The 15,640-nt window shown below is 51.2% G+C and overlaps 6 protein-coding genes and 1 non-coding gene across 7 annotated transcripts; 5 read left to right on the top strand and 2 right to left on the bottom strand.

Annotated features, from left to right (window-relative positions):
- Positions 1 to 586: 586 nt before the first annotated feature.
- BDV59DRAFT_169916 (uncharacterized protein) lies at positions 587 to 2,929 on the top strand. The gene has a single exon (XM_073688330.1). The coding sequence runs from the start codon at positions 977 to 979 to the stop codon at positions 2,558 to 2,560; it is 1,584 nt and encodes a 527-aa protein (XP_073551915.1). The 5' UTR covers positions 587 to 976; the 3' UTR covers positions 2,561 to 2,929.
- BDV59DRAFT_85278 (Gfo/Idh/MocA family protein) lies at positions 2,781 to 4,807 on the top strand. Its single transcript, XM_073697206.1, has one exon. It carries the CDS (start codon positions 2,938 to 2,940, stop codon positions 4,525 to 4,527), a length of 1,590 nt encoding a protein of 529 aa, XP_073551914.1. The 5' UTR covers positions 2,781 to 2,937; the 3' UTR covers positions 4,528 to 4,807.
- On the bottom strand, positions 4,616 to 7,515 carry BDV59DRAFT_85357 (putative beta-N-acetylglucosaminidase). The gene is made up of 3 exons (XM_073697208.1): positions 7,354 to 7,515; positions 5,126 to 7,303; positions 4,616 to 5,073 (listed from the first exon to the last, which is right to left on the bottom strand). Exons 1-3 carry the CDS (start codon positions 7,387 to 7,389, stop codon positions 4,705 to 4,707), a joined length of 2,583 nt encoding a protein of 860 aa, XP_073551913.1. The 5' UTR covers positions 7,390 to 7,515; the 3' UTR covers positions 4,616 to 4,704.
- Positions 7,516 to 7,862: 347 nt separating this feature from the next.
- BDV59DRAFT_85435 (uncharacterized protein) lies at positions 7,863 to 10,113 on the top strand. Its single transcript, XM_073697209.1, has 7 exons — positions 7,863 to 8,263; positions 8,381 to 8,420; positions 8,473 to 8,955; positions 9,010 to 9,377; positions 9,421 to 9,659; positions 9,705 to 9,761; positions 9,876 to 10,113. The coding sequence occupies exons 1-7, from the start codon at positions 8,032 to 8,034 to the stop codon at positions 9,972 to 9,974; spliced, it is 1,518 nt and encodes a 505-aa protein (XP_073551912.1). The 5' UTR covers positions 7,863 to 8,031; the 3' UTR covers positions 9,975 to 10,113.
- An 812-nt stretch (positions 10,114 to 10,925) lies between these two features.
- On the top strand, positions 10,926 to 10,999 carry BDV59DRAFT_t41. Its single transcript has one exon. It is a non-coding gene; the product is annotated as a tRNA-Ile (tRNA).
- Positions 11,000 to 12,897: 1,898 nt separating this feature from the next.
- Positions 12,898 to 14,413, top strand: BDV59DRAFT_169908 (uncharacterized protein). The gene has a single exon (XM_073688329.1). It carries the CDS (start codon positions 13,100 to 13,102, stop codon positions 13,928 to 13,930), a length of 831 nt encoding a protein of 276 aa, XP_073551911.1. The 5' UTR covers positions 12,898 to 13,099; the 3' UTR covers positions 13,931 to 14,413.
- A 395-nt stretch (positions 14,414 to 14,808) lies between these two features.
- Positions 14,809 to 15,597, bottom strand: BDV59DRAFT_209511 (peroxidase family protein; the record flags this gene model as incomplete). Its single annotated transcript, XM_073695400.1, has 1 exon — positions 14,809 to 15,597. The coding sequence occupies exon 1, from the start codon at positions 15,532 to 15,534 to the stop codon at positions 14,809 to 14,811; it is 726 nt and encodes a 241-aa protein (XP_073551910.1). The 5' UTR covers positions 15,535 to 15,597.
- Between the last annotated feature and the right edge of the window lie 43 nt (positions 15,598 to 15,640).

Below are 15,640 nucleotides of genomic sequence, written 5' to 3'. Positions count from 1 at the left end.
GATTATCATCTATCAGATCAGGGAGAATACCGAGTAATAGAATACCATAGAATAAGCATGCGTACCTGGGAAGAATAGTCCGAACCATAATTACTCAAGACGCAGGAAAATGATCCATAAGAAAAGAAATCATCCCCCATCGCTAAACTACGCTAACGATGCAGGTCTAAGACCGTCGAATCCTCTGTTGTTGTTATTCTTAGCCCGCTGTCATCCGCTTCTCCTCTTTCATCTCCTCCATCTTCTCTTCTCTCCCGTCTCGCCCTCATCCTCCTTCTCCTTCTCCTCCCTTTCCCTTCCCTTCCCTTCTCCCACGGTACGGCCGACTTCCTCCTGGGTCCGGCACCTGGGTGTCAACGTGGATCCTGAACCACTCTTTCGCCTCGTCCGAACGGCAACAGTCCCGCCGATCCTGGCCTGGGCTCTCTACTCTCTCGTGCCCTTCACCGGCCAATTTCCCCATCCTGACCTGCTGGATGTCTTCAATGGTGGCAAGTTCATAATGGAGTAGCCATTGGCCCTTCCACACCACTGCAAAACACCTCGCAGACTGTCAGGGGTTTGCCTTCACCTTCAATTCGCTTCTCTTCCTTCGCTTCGTTCTTTCTGGTGCGTTAAGCTCTCGTCTCTACCATCCATCCCAGTCTCTAACTACCCACAGTCTCATGCCTTTTAGCCGTGCTTGCTTCTGATCCTGTATCGTAGTCGGTTGCCGTCGCAGCTGACGTCCGCTCCTTGTCTATCGCTATTCATCGCTTTCTCTCACGCTCCCTCAACTGCATCTTCGCTCTCTCGACACTCTTTCATCAGCTTCTCGACAGGCAGGCGCCTTCTCGTCCTTCTTTCCGCGGCCGGTTCAGCCATCTTTATTCGATCTCCTTCTCGTCTATACCCTCTTCACGTCCATCCTCCATTACTTCTCATATACTCTCCATTCGTATCCCAAAAGTTATCTGCTTTCTCGCTCCTATCCACCATGGCCCACCATGGTGTTATTCGCCACCCCCGGTTCAGTCGCTTGGAAAGAAAACACCGGCTTAACCACAGTCACCACGACAAGATCAATAGAGATTTTCTGGATACAAGGTTCGCGCAAAGCGATCGGGGTCAATGGCTGGGAAAACGCCAGACCCCGATCCCACAGGATCAATCCGCAGGGGCGACAGTAATTGCGGATGCCGGCGATGTGCCTCAGCCCACACTCCCCAATCCAGCGACCACTCCGACAACAGCAGCCGATACAAGCACACCCACTACGGATGTCTCGACTGATGCAACTACCACTGCGTCCACGACAACTACGGATGCCCAGTCGACGACTTCGGTACTATCCACGCAGACCCCTACGACAACAACAACAACTTCTGAACCTACCTCAACCACTGCCACCTCGGAATCCTCGACGACTGCTGCCTCAACGACCTCTTCCTCGACGAGCGCAACTACATCCATCCCCTCGTCAACAAACACCCTCACGTCAACTGAACCGCTTCCAGCGACGGAGACCACTCAATCCAGCGATGCGCCCACTAGCACAACCGGCTCGACAACTCTCAGCTCTAGTGAGACGTCTACGTCAGTACCTACGACCGCCACCACAATCCCTACGACAGCGTCAGAGACCACGTCCCCGCTATCGACAACGACTTCCGACTTCCCGTCCACCACAACCTACTTTGGCGGGGATGGTTGGAGCGGGGGCGGTGGAGGATCTTGGACAGGTGCCGCTACCGGCACTGCTACTACGGGAATCGAACAGGCTCCATCCGCAACTGGCGCAGCCTCTTCGGGCTCCGGCAGCTCCCTGGACAGCGAAACAAAAGGCAAAATCGCCGGAGGCGTGGTCGGAGGCGTGGCTGGTCTTGCCATGTTAATTATCCTCGCGCTCCTATTCTTCAGACGACGCAGGGCTGCGCTTCAGCAACCGCGGGGTCTCCCATCCCACGATGTCGCAGGCACCGCAGCCGCCAACGAGCCTCCCCGGACTGCGGAGATGGCCTCACGACGGTCCAGCAATGACCCGTTGTTTGCGGCGTCGTATTTTGCGCCCGCATTCATGAAGCGATGGAGACAGTCCCAGCAGACCACCCGTTCGGACAGCACGTTATCATCGAACCCCAGCGAACGTGGGTTCCAGAAAATCGCCGGTCGAAAGATCCCCTCAGTCTTGCAGTCCGGTGGCGATGGCTATGGGGACGGTAGTTTTGGTCAAGGGTCGCCGACTGCCTCTGAACCCAGCGGTGGATTCCCATCATCCCCGCCGGCTCCCCCGCGGACTTCTCTCTCTCAGCCACCGCCCTCGCACCCCTACGGTATGCCACTGGATACCAGCTACACGAGGGAAGAGGAAGAAGCCGTGATCTACCGACCGTCGCCCGCGCGCACGCCCATAGCCGGGTCTTCGAACGTGAGTCTCTCGACCGAGCCAGGCATTTCGCATGTCATCCCGCAGCCGTCGAGCGCCTTCCCCGCGAGTATCCCGCCGCGACCGGATCTGCTGGGTCGCAGCCACCCGAGCTTTGATGGCAGTCGAGGCAGCCGGTTCACTGAAAGTCTCTGAGGTAATGATTTCCAGCCACAATTCCTAAATTAATACACCGGGTATATATGTCACGAGATACTCTGTACATAAATACCTCCGTTGATAGTTCATCACGAATGGGTCGGGAGATCCTGAGTGTTTGTGTACTTAGTTATGGATACCCCATGCATAATAGCCGATTTGAAGACACACGATGACTATGTGGTGTAAGAGTCATAAGAAGGTAGTTGTCGACTTACTGCATTTGGTTCTCTATTTATAGTTAAGCTCGACCAATGACGGCCCGTGGATTGCACATGTCACCCTGCGATCTCCCCGCATTCCGATACCACCTTAACCTTCTTATATAAACTCCTCTTTCTCTTCCTCCCTCTCTCTCCCTCCTCAACACAACCATGACCGGCTCACACCAACCCCATCCTCTGCGCTTCCTTGTCATCGGCGCCGGCTCCCGGGGCGACGCCTACGGCCGCGCCGTCACCAATGCCACGACCGGCACCATCCACGCTGTCGCGGAGCCGCACGCCTTCAAACGCGCAGAGTTCGGCCGCAACTACATCTGGGGCACCGGCTCGCCGCAAGAAGGCCAGTCCTTTGCCGACTGGCGTGACTGGGTTCAATGGGAGCAGCAGCGACGCCGCCGCGACCCTCACGACGCCACCAACCCCGTCGGGGTCACCGGGGTCTTCATCTGCACACTGGACGAAACGCACGTCGACATCCTCCACGCCATCGCACCCTTAAACCTCCACATCCTCTGCGAGAAGCCGCTTGCGCTCTCCCTTGCCGACTGCCTCTCCGTCTACCGCGCGCTGCAACCGGGCCCGGCCCCCGCAGACCGCATCTTTAGCATCGGCCACGTCCTCCGCTACAGCCCGCACAACATCCTCCTGCGCCAGCTCCTCCGCACGGACAAGGTCATCGGCGACATCGTCTCGCTCGAACACTGCGAGCCCGTCGGCTGGTGGCACTTCTCGCACAGCTACGTGCGCGGCAACTGGCGCCGCCAGACCCCCCACGGCGACGGCTCCCTGCTCACCAAATCCTGCCACGACATCGACTTCATCATGTGGCTGCTCGCCTCGCCCGCCGACAACGCCTCCTCCCAATCTCCGTCTCCGCACCACCCGCGCTCCGTCGCCTCCACCGGCTCCCTCACCCAGTTCCGTCGCGCCCGCAAACCCCCCGCCGCCGGCCCCGCCACAAACTGCCTCTCCTGTCCCGCCGAGCCGACCTGCATCTACTCCGCCCGGCGCATCTACAACGACCTGCACCTCGCCCGCGGCCACCTCGACTGGCCCGTCAACATCGTCTGTCCGGACATCGAGGACGTCGCGCGCAGTTCCTCCGGGACGGAGGCCCAGGCCCAGGCCCTGGCCCAGACGGAGGCGCATCTCCTCCGCAAACTCGGAGAGGACTACACCGTCGGAGTGACGGACGACGCCACCATCGCCGCGAGACCGTGGTACGGCCGGTGCGTGTACGAGGCGGACAACAACGTCTGCGACGACCAAGTGGTGACCATCACGTGGGATGACTACGACGGCGACGACGACAGCGGCGGCGGGGACCGTCTGGCCAAGACGGCCGTGTTCCATATGATCGCGCCGACGGAGAAGCAGTGTGAGCGTCGCGGCCGTGTGTACGGAACGCGCGGCGAGCTGACCTACGACTCGCGCACCATCACTATCTATGACTTCGAGACGAGGGACACCCGCGTCATCGAGGTGCCGCGGCAGCCGCCTGAGGAGGAGAAGAGCCACGGCGGTGGGGATTACGGCCTTGCGCGGAGCTTTGTGCGTGCTGTTGATGCGGTCGTCAATGGTGGGTGCGCGGTTGAGGACGCGCAGAGGCGGTTTGTCGGGTGTACGCTGGAGGAGGCGGTGCGGAGCCATGCGGTTGTCTTTGCGGCGGAGGAGGCCAGACGGGACGAGAAGGTCGTGCGCTGGAGGGAGTGGTGGGAGAATGCGCTGGCTGCCGTTTGATTATGATCGAAATGATTTGATGATTTATGGTAATGATTAATCTTGCATTGTGTTGCATGATTGAGCAGGCATTAGCATTTAAGACTGATAAAAAATTCAGTACGTTGGACCACTGCTCGTTCATTAGGGCCATGATAGTAGTTCGGTCCTGAATACATCCATTCCCTATACTCTACCCTAATCCATCATCGTTCCCGTCCGATAACTGCGCCAGACCTTGAACCCAAGCTGTTCATACCACCCCTCCAGCGCTACCCAGTCCACGAAGACACCCTCGACACCTCTATTCTTCATGTGCTCAATCGCATGACACAACAGCGCCAGGCCGATCCCGCCCTTGCGGCGCTCTTTATCAACCCCCACACAGCCGATCAGTCCGGTCTTGGGACCGCAGAGGGGAGGGAAGGCCCAATTCTTTTGCAGAATTGGAGAAGACGGGTCGAGCATCAGCGTCCATCCCACTTGATTACCATCCGAGTCGAATGCCACCATCACGCTAGATGGATACTTTGCCGGATCCAAGACCTTGTACATGTGAACCCAGTCCTATTGTGAGAAGTTAGAAAGGCGTAGAGCGTACATCGGCGAGATGGCTTACCTGATTGTGGGAAAAGTTCCGCTCCTGTCCGTCTAAGCAGAATTCATACTCGGCACCATGCGCATCAGTTGTCAAAGGTCGGAAGGTATATCCTGCCTCCTTTGCCCGTGTGACGTACTTTTCCGGTGATTTGAAGCCCCGGATGTCTTGGTACAGATCTACTGATCGAGGAACCGGAGGGTTCAGTCGGAATCCCCGATGAACGAAGAAATCCTGTATCTCTGATGGCAGATCCGTCGGGATTCCGGGCCAGAACCGAGGGAAAGAGCTCCCCAGCTCTAACTTGTACGACCTACAGTTTTCCTGGAGCCACTCGCGAACCTTCGAGACCAGCGCCGTACCGACACCTTGCCCTTGGTGCTTTGGATGAACTGCCAACGCGGCCAGCTGAGCACTCGTCATGGGTCCTTGTGTCTTGGTTTGCAGAAGACAGAACCCGACTACCGTAGAATTGGGAGACGTTCGAGCGACGAAGTGATATCCTGGGTACAGCACCTTTTCAAGGATGTCCGCATTCAACGGATACGTAGGTAGGGCATCGTTCCAAATTCCCACCAAGCTCTGGAAGTCTGTCGCCGTATTATATGGCTCGACCGACAACCATGAGGGAATGGGCTTGTTCGGTCCAACAGGCAAGGCACCCTTTACCGAGCTAGGACTGAATATTGCAGCCGCCGCAGCGGTAAACGCTTCAATTGTCGGTTCGTAAGTAGCAACATAGGTCTCGATGACAGGATCCTCTAGGAAGTCATATGGATTGCAAGCTGCAATAGCGATCAGCTTGCGAGCGTGATGTGGCAATGCGAGACCTAGGGCTTTCTGGTATTGGGATTCCCTGGCATTGATCGAAGTAAAGATAACGGCATCAGCGGCTTCAACGAGACTCCACTGTTCAGCGGATAGTCCAGCCGTTCCGTAGCGAATTTCCGTGACATTTTTGTTCCATGCCTGTAGCACCAGGAGGTAGTGAGAGGCATTGTACTCTCCTTTCCTTCCCAAGCCCTCTCCATCTACCGCTCCACCGGCTGGGGTTTTCTCTCCAGGGAAGAGGAAAACGATATTAGAATCCTTCGGCAAAGGAAGTATCTGTGGCTTATCGCGGACGATAGTCACGGAACGCAAATAAGCTTCTTGAGCTAATGAGACTCCTTGTTCGTTAAGAAGCCTCAAATTCTCCAGGCTCTGGGTCTTGCACGCTGTATCCCAGCTAAGAAAGCGACTCTTCAGAGAAGTCACTCGGCGATAAGCCTCATCTAAACGGGAGTGCGGAATCTGACCAGATTCAATGGCTTGGCAGATCTGGTGGATTGAGCCCACTTGGACGGCATGGGTATGGCATATCATGATACTATCACACCCAGCACCCAACGCAAGCGCTGCGCCTTGTTCGGTGCCATACGTGGCGCGAATACCGTCCATTTCAAGACAGTCTGTAATAATCATCCCGTCATATTGCATGTCCTTGCGTAGTATGTTGAGTGCATCGGCAGATAATGTGGCGGGAAGTTTCCCATCTCCGATATTAGGAAGGGAAATGTGCGCCGTCATCACCGCCTCCACACCCTCAATTGCCGCTCGTCGGAAAGGTCGAAGTTCGCATTGATCTAGCTGATCCCTTGTCTTTGAGATAACGGGGAGTCCGTAATGCGAATCCACAGCTGTATCCCCATGCCCAGGGAAATGCTTCACACTAGGTACGACCTTCTTCTCCCGGAGACCCCGCGCATTGGCACTTGCGAAACGCCCAACCAAGCTGGGGTCATCCCCAAAGCTCCGGACACCAATTACTGGGTTTAGGGGCTCGGAATTGATATCGCATACAGGTGCGTAGTTCATGTTGATTCCGAAGATGTTCAATGTCTCTCCGGTAAAAGCACCTACTTTATAGGCCAGCTCAGGATCATATGTTGCGCCCAGAGCCATGGAGCCGGGCATCTGTGCAGCCACTGGAGGACAAACGCGCGTAACCAGACCATTCTCCTGGTCAATACCAATGAACAAAGGGTGCTCATGGCCAGCTCTCTTCGCCTCTTCTTGTAGAGCGAGAGTCAGTGACTGTAGCTGGGCTGCATCGCTGATGTTTCGTTTGAAAAGAACAATCGCTCCGAGACCGTAGTCATGGATAAGAGTCTTGATCTCAGGACTGGGAACCAGACCATGAAAGCCGACCGCGAATAACTAATGATTTCAGATTGGGACACCACGACATAATGTGAGTGGGATCATACCTGGCCGACTTTCTTACGAAGGTCCATTGACGACATGGTCACTGATCGAAAGGGTCTGAGACCAAATTCGCATAAATAATAATCCCCTGTCGCCTGCACAGAATGGTCGATTTTAACTTGGTAAAGGGGAATGTTTATACATTGGAGGAGAGAAAGCTCTTCGCGGGGTTATTTAAGATGCGTGGCCGTACCTTCGACGGACCCACGTCGGACTCTGGGACGTGTGGATAACCCAATCGGGGTAGAGATCGATGCACGGATAGCTCGGCGTGACGATGGTATGCTTGTATTAGCGCGGAACGGATATGGAGAAGATGAGAAGATGGAGAGGAGACGATGAAGGAGTTGAAGTATGGAGGGGAAGGTTGATCGTGGATGACAAACCCTCCTTCCGTTCTGGGCTGAGGAGCAAGTGACGTTGCCCTAATTGACTGTACATCGCTTCAACTTCCTCTCTATCCACGTACTCTCTACATCCACACATCGCTCTAGACAGATACAGTCACGCTGGACATGCAGGGTTACAGTAAATCCTTCATGCTGGTGTGACCTTCCCCTCACCTGCCCCTGTCTACCGCGCAGCTAGTGCCGCGCCACGACATCCCTTGGAGAAGCCTATATTCTCTTGACCGACTCCCGCATGGAATACTGATCTAAGCGACACCACAAGTCATCACTATGTCAGGAGAGGTCCAAGAAACCAGTCAGGACATCACGTCTGATAGTGATACCGCTGCCACTCCAGAATCCAGCGCCAATGTACCGGGCATTCCGAACATGACGCCCCAGTCAAAAGCACCCGAATGTGTCACGTCCGATGAGCCTGATCACCTTTTTAGGACAGAAGCTGTCATTGAACAGCCGACAACCACCCGAAAGGAACTATGGTCTTACTATCTTTATTACAATGGTAATTCATCCATCGGGAAGCGAACAATGCTGTTGTGCTATTAAAAAAAAAAAAAAAAAAAGCGCCATGGGCAAGGCACAATACCTTGAATCGTCTCCTCGGCTGACATGAATCTAGGTGATAACGGAGTTGGACCGGGTTCCTATACACAAGCACTGTTAGTGATTCCATTAATCTTGCGCTGAGGACCCACGAGCTGATGAATACAGCTTTCAATGGGCTCTAAATGGCGCAGGGTGGCAGCCAGGCACAACACCTCCCAAACCATGTACACAGTCGGCCCCGTGCGTTGTCCCGTGGGCCGGAGGCACGAGAACAGTCTCATCCGTTGTCCTTATTGCGAACGGGCTTTGCTTCACTTTCATGACTGTGATCTTCGTATGGCTTGGAAGTGCCGCAGATTATGGATCATTTGGCCGCTGGTTGCTCTTAACCCTCACCATCGCCTGCTGGGCTCTACAGTATGGCATGATGGCGATCAGACATCCTAGTCAGTGGCCAGCTGCTATGGGCATGTATGTGGTTGCATATGTCGCGTATGGAGCTACGTTAGTTTTCTACGCCGCTGTTTTCCCAAGGCTTGCCCGATATATGCCTCATGTGCGCAAGGCACGAGAAGAGGATTTGAGAGAGGGGAGGATTGGACAACAGGAGTATGATATGATTGAGTCGCTGGAAAGGAATCACATCAGGTGAGGTTTCAATGATACCGGTCTTTTTCACACCACGTTTGCTAATATCTCTAGTAATGTATCCACAGCTCATAGCAACATCGGGTACCTCCTTACCCTTGTGCTCAACCTTAGCGTCTTGCTACCATTGCAGGGAAACAACTACGCCAATAATCTTGCTCTCTGTCTGACAAATTCATGTATGACAATGCTCTATAACACCCTGGGTACTCTAACATTACAACTAGATTGGGTTGTTCTCGGAATTTGGTGGTTCATTTTTCAGCAAAAGCGTCCGGGGCCGGAGGTCCCAAAAGGCTCAAACTATGCAACAATTGGCTTCAAGCAAATATGGATGGCAATTAAGGAAGTCCGATCGTTACCACAGACATTCCTTTACTTCCTTGCGTACTTTTTGTTGGCGGATGGGCTGAATACGACAGGCAGGTATCTCTGAAATTCCATGGAAGAAGCTAACAACTACAGGGTCTCTGGTCTCAATTATCCAGAACGACAACGTCTCGTTTTCCTTCCTCAATCTCACATACCTCAATATTGTCCAAGCAGCGTGTTCGATCGCCTCAACGTTAGGGTTCTGGTACATTCAAAATTACTTCAAAATACGGACAAAAAGAATGTTTCTTGTCACCAACTTCTTCAGCGTGTTCATACCCTTTTGGGGGATGCTGGGCTTATGGACGGAGCGTGTTGGCTATCACAATCGAGTTCGTTTCCCTCCCCATGCATGTCGGATATACTGACTCTTCTAGTGGGAATTTTATTTCTACAATATTATTTTCGGGCTTTTCCAAGCACCGTACTACGCGGTATGTCCTGATTATTTTCATCAGCTGAGGGATCAGTATTGCGCCTGAAGTGGCCATGGTGCTCTCCTAGCACAACGGTGCTTGTTTGATAGACACAAAGCTAACTTTATGCAGTATGCGCAAACCATGATCAGCGAGCTCATGCCACAAGGCTACGATAACATGTTCTTTGCTCTCTTCGGCATCACCAATCGCGCTGTAAGTATTCAATGAACTACGGATGGCGGGCGTGTTCACTGCTTACATGACTTTTAGTCCTCCATTATCGGTCCAAACGTGGTACAAGCGATCATCAACAGTACCCAAAACAATTGGATGGGGTTCCCATTTCTCTTTTCAATTTGCACGGCGGCGATGATAGCTATTGGCTTTGTCGATATAGAGAAGGGTCGCGAAGACAGTCGGAAATTTGTGCGTGATAGAAGGACCAGCTCACCTGCGAATTGATGTCGTGGATTGGCGCAACAGGACTTTCTACTATTTTAAAAACATCAAATGAACGCCAAGTGAGCACATCCAGCCGGCATTCTCACGTCATCCATTCCTCGTGGAACTGGTGAGATCAGGTCTGCGTAGGTCGCGTGATACTCCAGAGTGGCTCAATTGTGAAGATCGGTGTGGATCTGTAGACCCATATCCTTTAATGACTCGGTTGCATACCTGTTATTCAATTGGCAATAAAACAATACTCATACGAGAAGGAGTGGTATTGGTACCCTTTCCGCGGCCATTCCTAAGGCCCGCCATGCCAGGGAAGTCGAAGTCCATGCGTCGACTTCCTAAGTATCTGTTCCACACACACCCACGTGCCATAGAAATACCCATCCCGATAGATATATATAAACCTGAAAAAGGAGTAATTATGAAATCCGACTCCAGAGCAAAGCATATCCGATATATACAATGACTGGAAAAATAGGTATTAACCCATGGCTTCCTAACGACGAGTCACCTGGTAAGTGCTTTCAAACCATTTTCCCGAAGGCCATCCAGGTCATATACTAAGCCCTGTTTGATTTTACTACTCCCCTCTCATAAGTTCTCTCTGCCGTCATCTCTCAGGACCTTGTGTTCCTCGGCGACTGCTTTGAACCCGAGGAAGTTATCTGAACACCTTTATTCCTGCTTCATTTTGTCATAAATTTTGCCCCGACCAAGCAACCGGGTCCCGTAGCTCAGTCGGTTAGAGCGCTGTGCTAATAACGCAGATGTCGCGAGTTCGATCCTCGTCGGGACCATCTTTTTGCTTACTAGCCCAGTAGTCGCATCCGTAAGAACCTATCGTCAAGCACCGTCGCCTCGGTCAAACACTGACTAGTTGGAGTCACTGTCTATACAGCGAAACTGTTTTTGACCGTGATAATATCCTGAACTAGTCTGTGGCGAGGGCCCGCTTTTATAGTTGTGTAGATCCTTCCTCACGTTCCAACTCAATAAAGACCCTTAACAAGGTGTATAAGAAAAAGCGCTGATTTGTTAGTTCATACAGGTAGATTTTTTTTACAAAATCTCGCCTTTGCTTGCTTCTTAAGAATTTCCTCCAATCTCTTACTTCCTTGCATTGCCATACCGTCCTCATCAGTTGGGAGTCTCTGCGAGGCAAATGCGAGAAACACGGCTTCCCAATGATTGTCGAACTTGAACAGCACAGCGCCGTCCGAGTACACACCATTGTCAAACTGAGGAAGACTGCTCTGATTCATATGGACATTATGGATGCCTGATCCAAAAGAGGCACCAAAGATATAAGGTTGCGGACTTATCGATAGCACTATCGAGGATGGGCCTCATCGTGTCCAAAGTATCGTTGTCAGGACCTGGAATGTCATGCGGTACGACATTTCCAGACTTAATGTCCACAACGCACACCATAAGATGAAAATCGAGGCCCTCTAGGTTGGGGGTGCTGTGGGTTATAGTGGCTATAATGGTAATGTCGGCGCTTTCTGTTGTTGCCACTGTTAACATCCTGGACTAGGTGAAAGGGTAGGTCCAGCCCTGAGCTGATCGGTGACTGGGGGTGAGAAGTGGCGTGATAATCAAAACACAAATCGTGAATTTGCTCCCCTTGGTTTGACGTTAATAGCAGCCTTTCACTCCTTTGAAGTATCATCAGTGAAGAACAGCTCGATGTGCGGGTTGGCACACTGTGTCCTTCCCCAACATATCTAGTTGGATGGCAAGCCCAAACGCCGTAGTGAGGGACCGGCATGATCAATGGACTCAAAGGAAAAAATGGCTCCGAATGCAAGGTAGAGGCAGTGCGAAAGGGCCTTACTGCTTCCGCTCGACATGAAGGGGGCCCTAAGAGACTGCTATACATTATTCTTCCCAACCTAAGTATATGTCATTTCACGGATGACCAACTGGATCATTATAGAACTTAATTCTATCAAGAGACCTTAAGAACAGACTTTCTGGCGAAAACACGCTATGGGTCTCACATGTAGAGAGCGCCTATCGTGCCCAAAATGTTGCAACACGCATCAGAGATATTTGGTATAGACTTAGCCAGATGCAGCACGGTCAGCCAAGACGGCCGGTTTAAACCAGCCTTACAGCTATGCAGGCGACCGCAGAGAAAAGCAGTTCCCCAAGTTATTGCCAGCCTCAGTAATCCTTCGCTTGCTTGAGTTACTGGTCAGCCACCGTAGTTATGGGTCATGTGGCAATGTGCTTAAGAGTGACCAGAAATTTATTTCTTACTTCGGGTGGTAGCAAATAATTCGAGAAGCACTTATTTCTTCTAAAGTTATTTGAGCATATAGCAGTACATGGTTAGTCCGTTGTATAATCGGGGTTTCCATTTTGCTATACTTGGAAGGTAAACAAAAACAAGCTTTGGTATTTATCGCATCTTGGAAGATCTGGCACGATGGAAATTGTTCGCGCGAATAAGAGACCACTATCTACGCATCAGTTTTGTCATTTAACCCAAGAACGACTGATTCAGCGGTTATCCGCAAACGGCGCTTGTCCGACATATCAGTCGGGTCTAGGCCATGTTGCGGGGGATGGAATACTTAGCGTCGGTTATGAATAACTCTGATCGTATGATCGACAGCGATCTGGAAGCAAGCTCTTTGTCCTATTTATGATGACAGGTGATGTTGCCCTGCTATCACTGCAAATATATCTGAGAACTGTCATTGGATAATGTGAGACGCTGGCTCTGGACAAATCAGATTTTACACGGATACGTAAACTCTCTCTACTGCATTTTCTTTAATAAAAGCCATTAACACACCCCGGATTGCTTGTAAAATCACAACTATACTGCCCCAGACGTTTCACCCAAGCTTTGTCCGCCAGATCTAAGATACCTAAATCTCTTCGTCATGACTGCCATCGTCGACCCCTCGGCACAGAAAAATCTAAATATGAAGCCTGACTACGAGGTTAGCCTCTTGCTGGACCCGGACGAGGTCCTCACAGCTGCACACGAGCTGACGGACACCGTCAAATCTGCTTTCAATGTGAATGCGACCGTCAATATGATTAACGTGCAGTTCCTTGATACGAATAATAAAGAGCTCTCTTACTCAGACTGGAACGCTCGGATCCGCAAGTTCCAAGACGACAAACATTTCGAGCTAACATATAAGAGACGGTATGCCATCACGGACGGCCACATTGATGGCGCTCTTAATGTAGCTAATCAGGATGGTTTCGATGCTACTAAAAAAAATTATGAGGCACAAGTCGAATGGGATTACCAGACGAAAACACTTTCTATCAGCCGCAAGGAAAAGGGACCGGCTGGTGGGATTGGCAAAACGGACCTGCCGAACATGAGTGACTCTCGTCGTATTCTCATTAATCAAGCGCCGGAGAAGTTCGACAAATGGAAGCCTAACAAATCAGAGCCTAACAAGTATGATCCCAACAGATGGGGCACCAGCGTTTTGAAAGAATCGCGCATTTTTGGCCCTGTCCTCATGAGTCGCTGCACTGGCTTGTGGAATGGGCTAAAGCTATATCTCGAGGTCTGGCCCCTCCGGAACTCCACGGGGACAGGGATTGAATTCTTCGTTGAGGCTTCTTTCAAGACAGACTCTAAAGCGACAGCCTCGGTTGAACAGAACAATCTAATTGCCTTCTTGAAGACCAAGAGCTGGCTAGTCCAACAGGACTCATCCATGACGAAGCTCATTTTGGAACGCTATTGACAGGGAAGCTTAGCGGATCCTCGTGTTGTTCTTGATTTGGCTTCCGCGATGAACCTTAGGATCCTTAAAAGAGAAGCATACATGATTGGAGCCATATCCAAGGTGCATAATGGCGCTGGTCTAGTATTCTTTAAAGTACCGATTTGGCTGTTAGCAGGTATTCGAGTTGGGACTAGCATCCAGGTTCTTTATTGTGCATATTGCTCCGAAACTACCTCTTTCTCTAATGCGTTCGTATGTTTACTGGGTCAAGATGCTTGGGCACTCTGTTGAAAGTAAGCTACAATATAGCTTTTATCCAGTAAGCTATATCCACCGTTACCGTAGAATACGACAACAGAGTAAGGTCTCAACCCGAATAAGTACCGTTCAACCACCGAGTAGTTTGTAGACACCCAGTTACTTCTAGGAAAACCTAATATTTTGTATCGCCGCTGTTGGCCGCCGCGTAAATATGACAGATAATTATATCAAAAGACTCACCTCAATGTATTACATCGTCGCACATCTGCACTATAAGATTGAAGAGGAAGTAGAAGCTCATAATGTAGAAATTAAACAGAAAAGACCTAAGCTGTCAATTTTTGTCACTAACGGCAGAGTAGTGGCTTTAGATGAGTTCAGGAATGCCTTTAAGCAGCCTTCCTGGGTGCATGAACCTGCTGTAATAGACAGACTCCGCCAGATATGTATTTCCTAAGGAGCCAGGATCCTCTTAGCAGCTTTGACTAGTGTTGCTTCAAGCTTGAATTACGGCCTAAAAGGTCAAATGTTGTCTTTTGGTCCATTTATGCAGGACCCTTGGTCTGATCGCCAGGTTACCCATCAGACAAATAAATTCATTACTAGAGCACCATATAGATCAAGGTCAAAATAAATCAAAACGAAGAAGCATAATACAAGATTGCAAGAACTAATATAATCAACTCCGAAATCATTAACGGAATCCACCGTGGCCTCCAGCCCTCGTTGAGTGGTAAACGTTCCTCCTGGAAAACGGCTTTCGCGTATTCAACCGGAAGACGACGAAAGACGCCTTCGCCGAATACACCCTGGAATATGGCAGCTTCAGCACAGGCCACAATATGGGTCTTGTAGCTAAAGTCTAGGTCCTTATTTTTTGCTTTTTGCTCCAGATACCGCTTCTTGCGAAACCTCCCGAAATGGGAGACGGAGAAGAAATCTTGTGGTGGATAGCCGAGAAACCCTTCAACTAAGCCCGGATGAGGATTGACACTGTCACCCAGGGCGCGATCTTCTCTAGAGAGAGAAACATCATGTTCCACCGCATGAGGACGACCAGTTTGATCTAGATTTAGTACGGGTGTTCCAGAGTTGTTTACCTGTCCTGGGTTGCGAAGGCCACGATGCGAATGTTCGTCGTGGACAGCATACGCAGCCTTGACAAGGCCTAGTCTGATGTCAATGCCAACACCGATATTCTTGAGGGCGTCCTTCAGTTGGTCTGCCGTAATGTTACGGCCGTCGCGGGAAATTAAGCCGTGGTTCGCAAGTGCGTTAAGTACAGGGCACGGACCACGCAAGTCTTCAGCGCCTGCAGCGTGGTATTCGTATTTCTTCGCTAGATATGATGAGCGAGCCATAAGAGTATAATTCCCACTATGAATGATCAGAGTTGTCAAAGGACAAAGAAACTAAACTCTTGGTACTCCCTTGCTTGCCACATTTGTGATGGGGCCGACTGTCTAC

The sequence above is a fragment of the Aspergillus ambiguus genome (assembly GCF_047715705.1).
Source record: "Aspergillus ambiguus strain CBS 117.58 unplaced genomic scaffold BDV59scaffold_3, whole genome shotgun sequence".
NCBI lineage: Eukaryota > Fungi > Ascomycota > Eurotiomycetes > Eurotiales > Aspergillaceae > Aspergillus > Aspergillus ambiguus.
Note: the sequence above shows the minus strand (reverse complement) of the source record. Positions and strands in the feature narration are given on the sequence as shown.

Coding starts and splice junctions, on each gene's coding strand:
- BDV59DRAFT_169916 (XM_073688330.1), top strand. CDS start 977: ATGGCCCACCATGGTGTTATTCGCCACCCCCGGTTCAGTCGCTTGGAA.
- BDV59DRAFT_85278 (XM_073697206.1), top strand. CDS start 2,938: ATGACCGGCTCACACCAACCCCATCCTCTGCGCTTCCTTGTCATCGGC.
- BDV59DRAFT_85357 (XM_073697208.1), bottom strand. CDS start 7,389: ATGTCGTCAATGGACCTTCGTAAGAAAGTCGGCCAG. Junction 7,304..7,353: donor TTCGTAAGAAAGTCGGCCAG/GTATGATCCCAC, acceptor TGAAATCATTAG/TTATTCGCGGTCGGCTTTCA. Junction 5,074..5,125: donor GGAACTTTTCCCACAATCAG/GTAAGCCATCTC, acceptor TTCTCACAATAG/GACTGGGTTCACATGTACAA.
- BDV59DRAFT_85435 (XM_073697209.1), top strand. CDS start 8,032: ATGTCAGGAGAGGTCCAAGAAACCAGTCAGGACATCACGTCTGATAGT. Junction 8,421..8,472: donor GGTTCCTATACACAAGCACT/GTTAGTGATTCC, acceptor TGATGAATACAG/CTTTCAATGGGCTCTAAATG. Junction 9,762..9,875: donor TCCAAGCACCGTACTACGCG/GTATGTCCTGAT, acceptor AACTTTATGCAG/TATGCGCAAACCATGATCAG.
- BDV59DRAFT_169908 (XM_073688329.1), top strand. CDS start 13,100: ATGACTGCCATCGTCGACCCCTCGGCACAGAAAAATCTAAATATGAAG.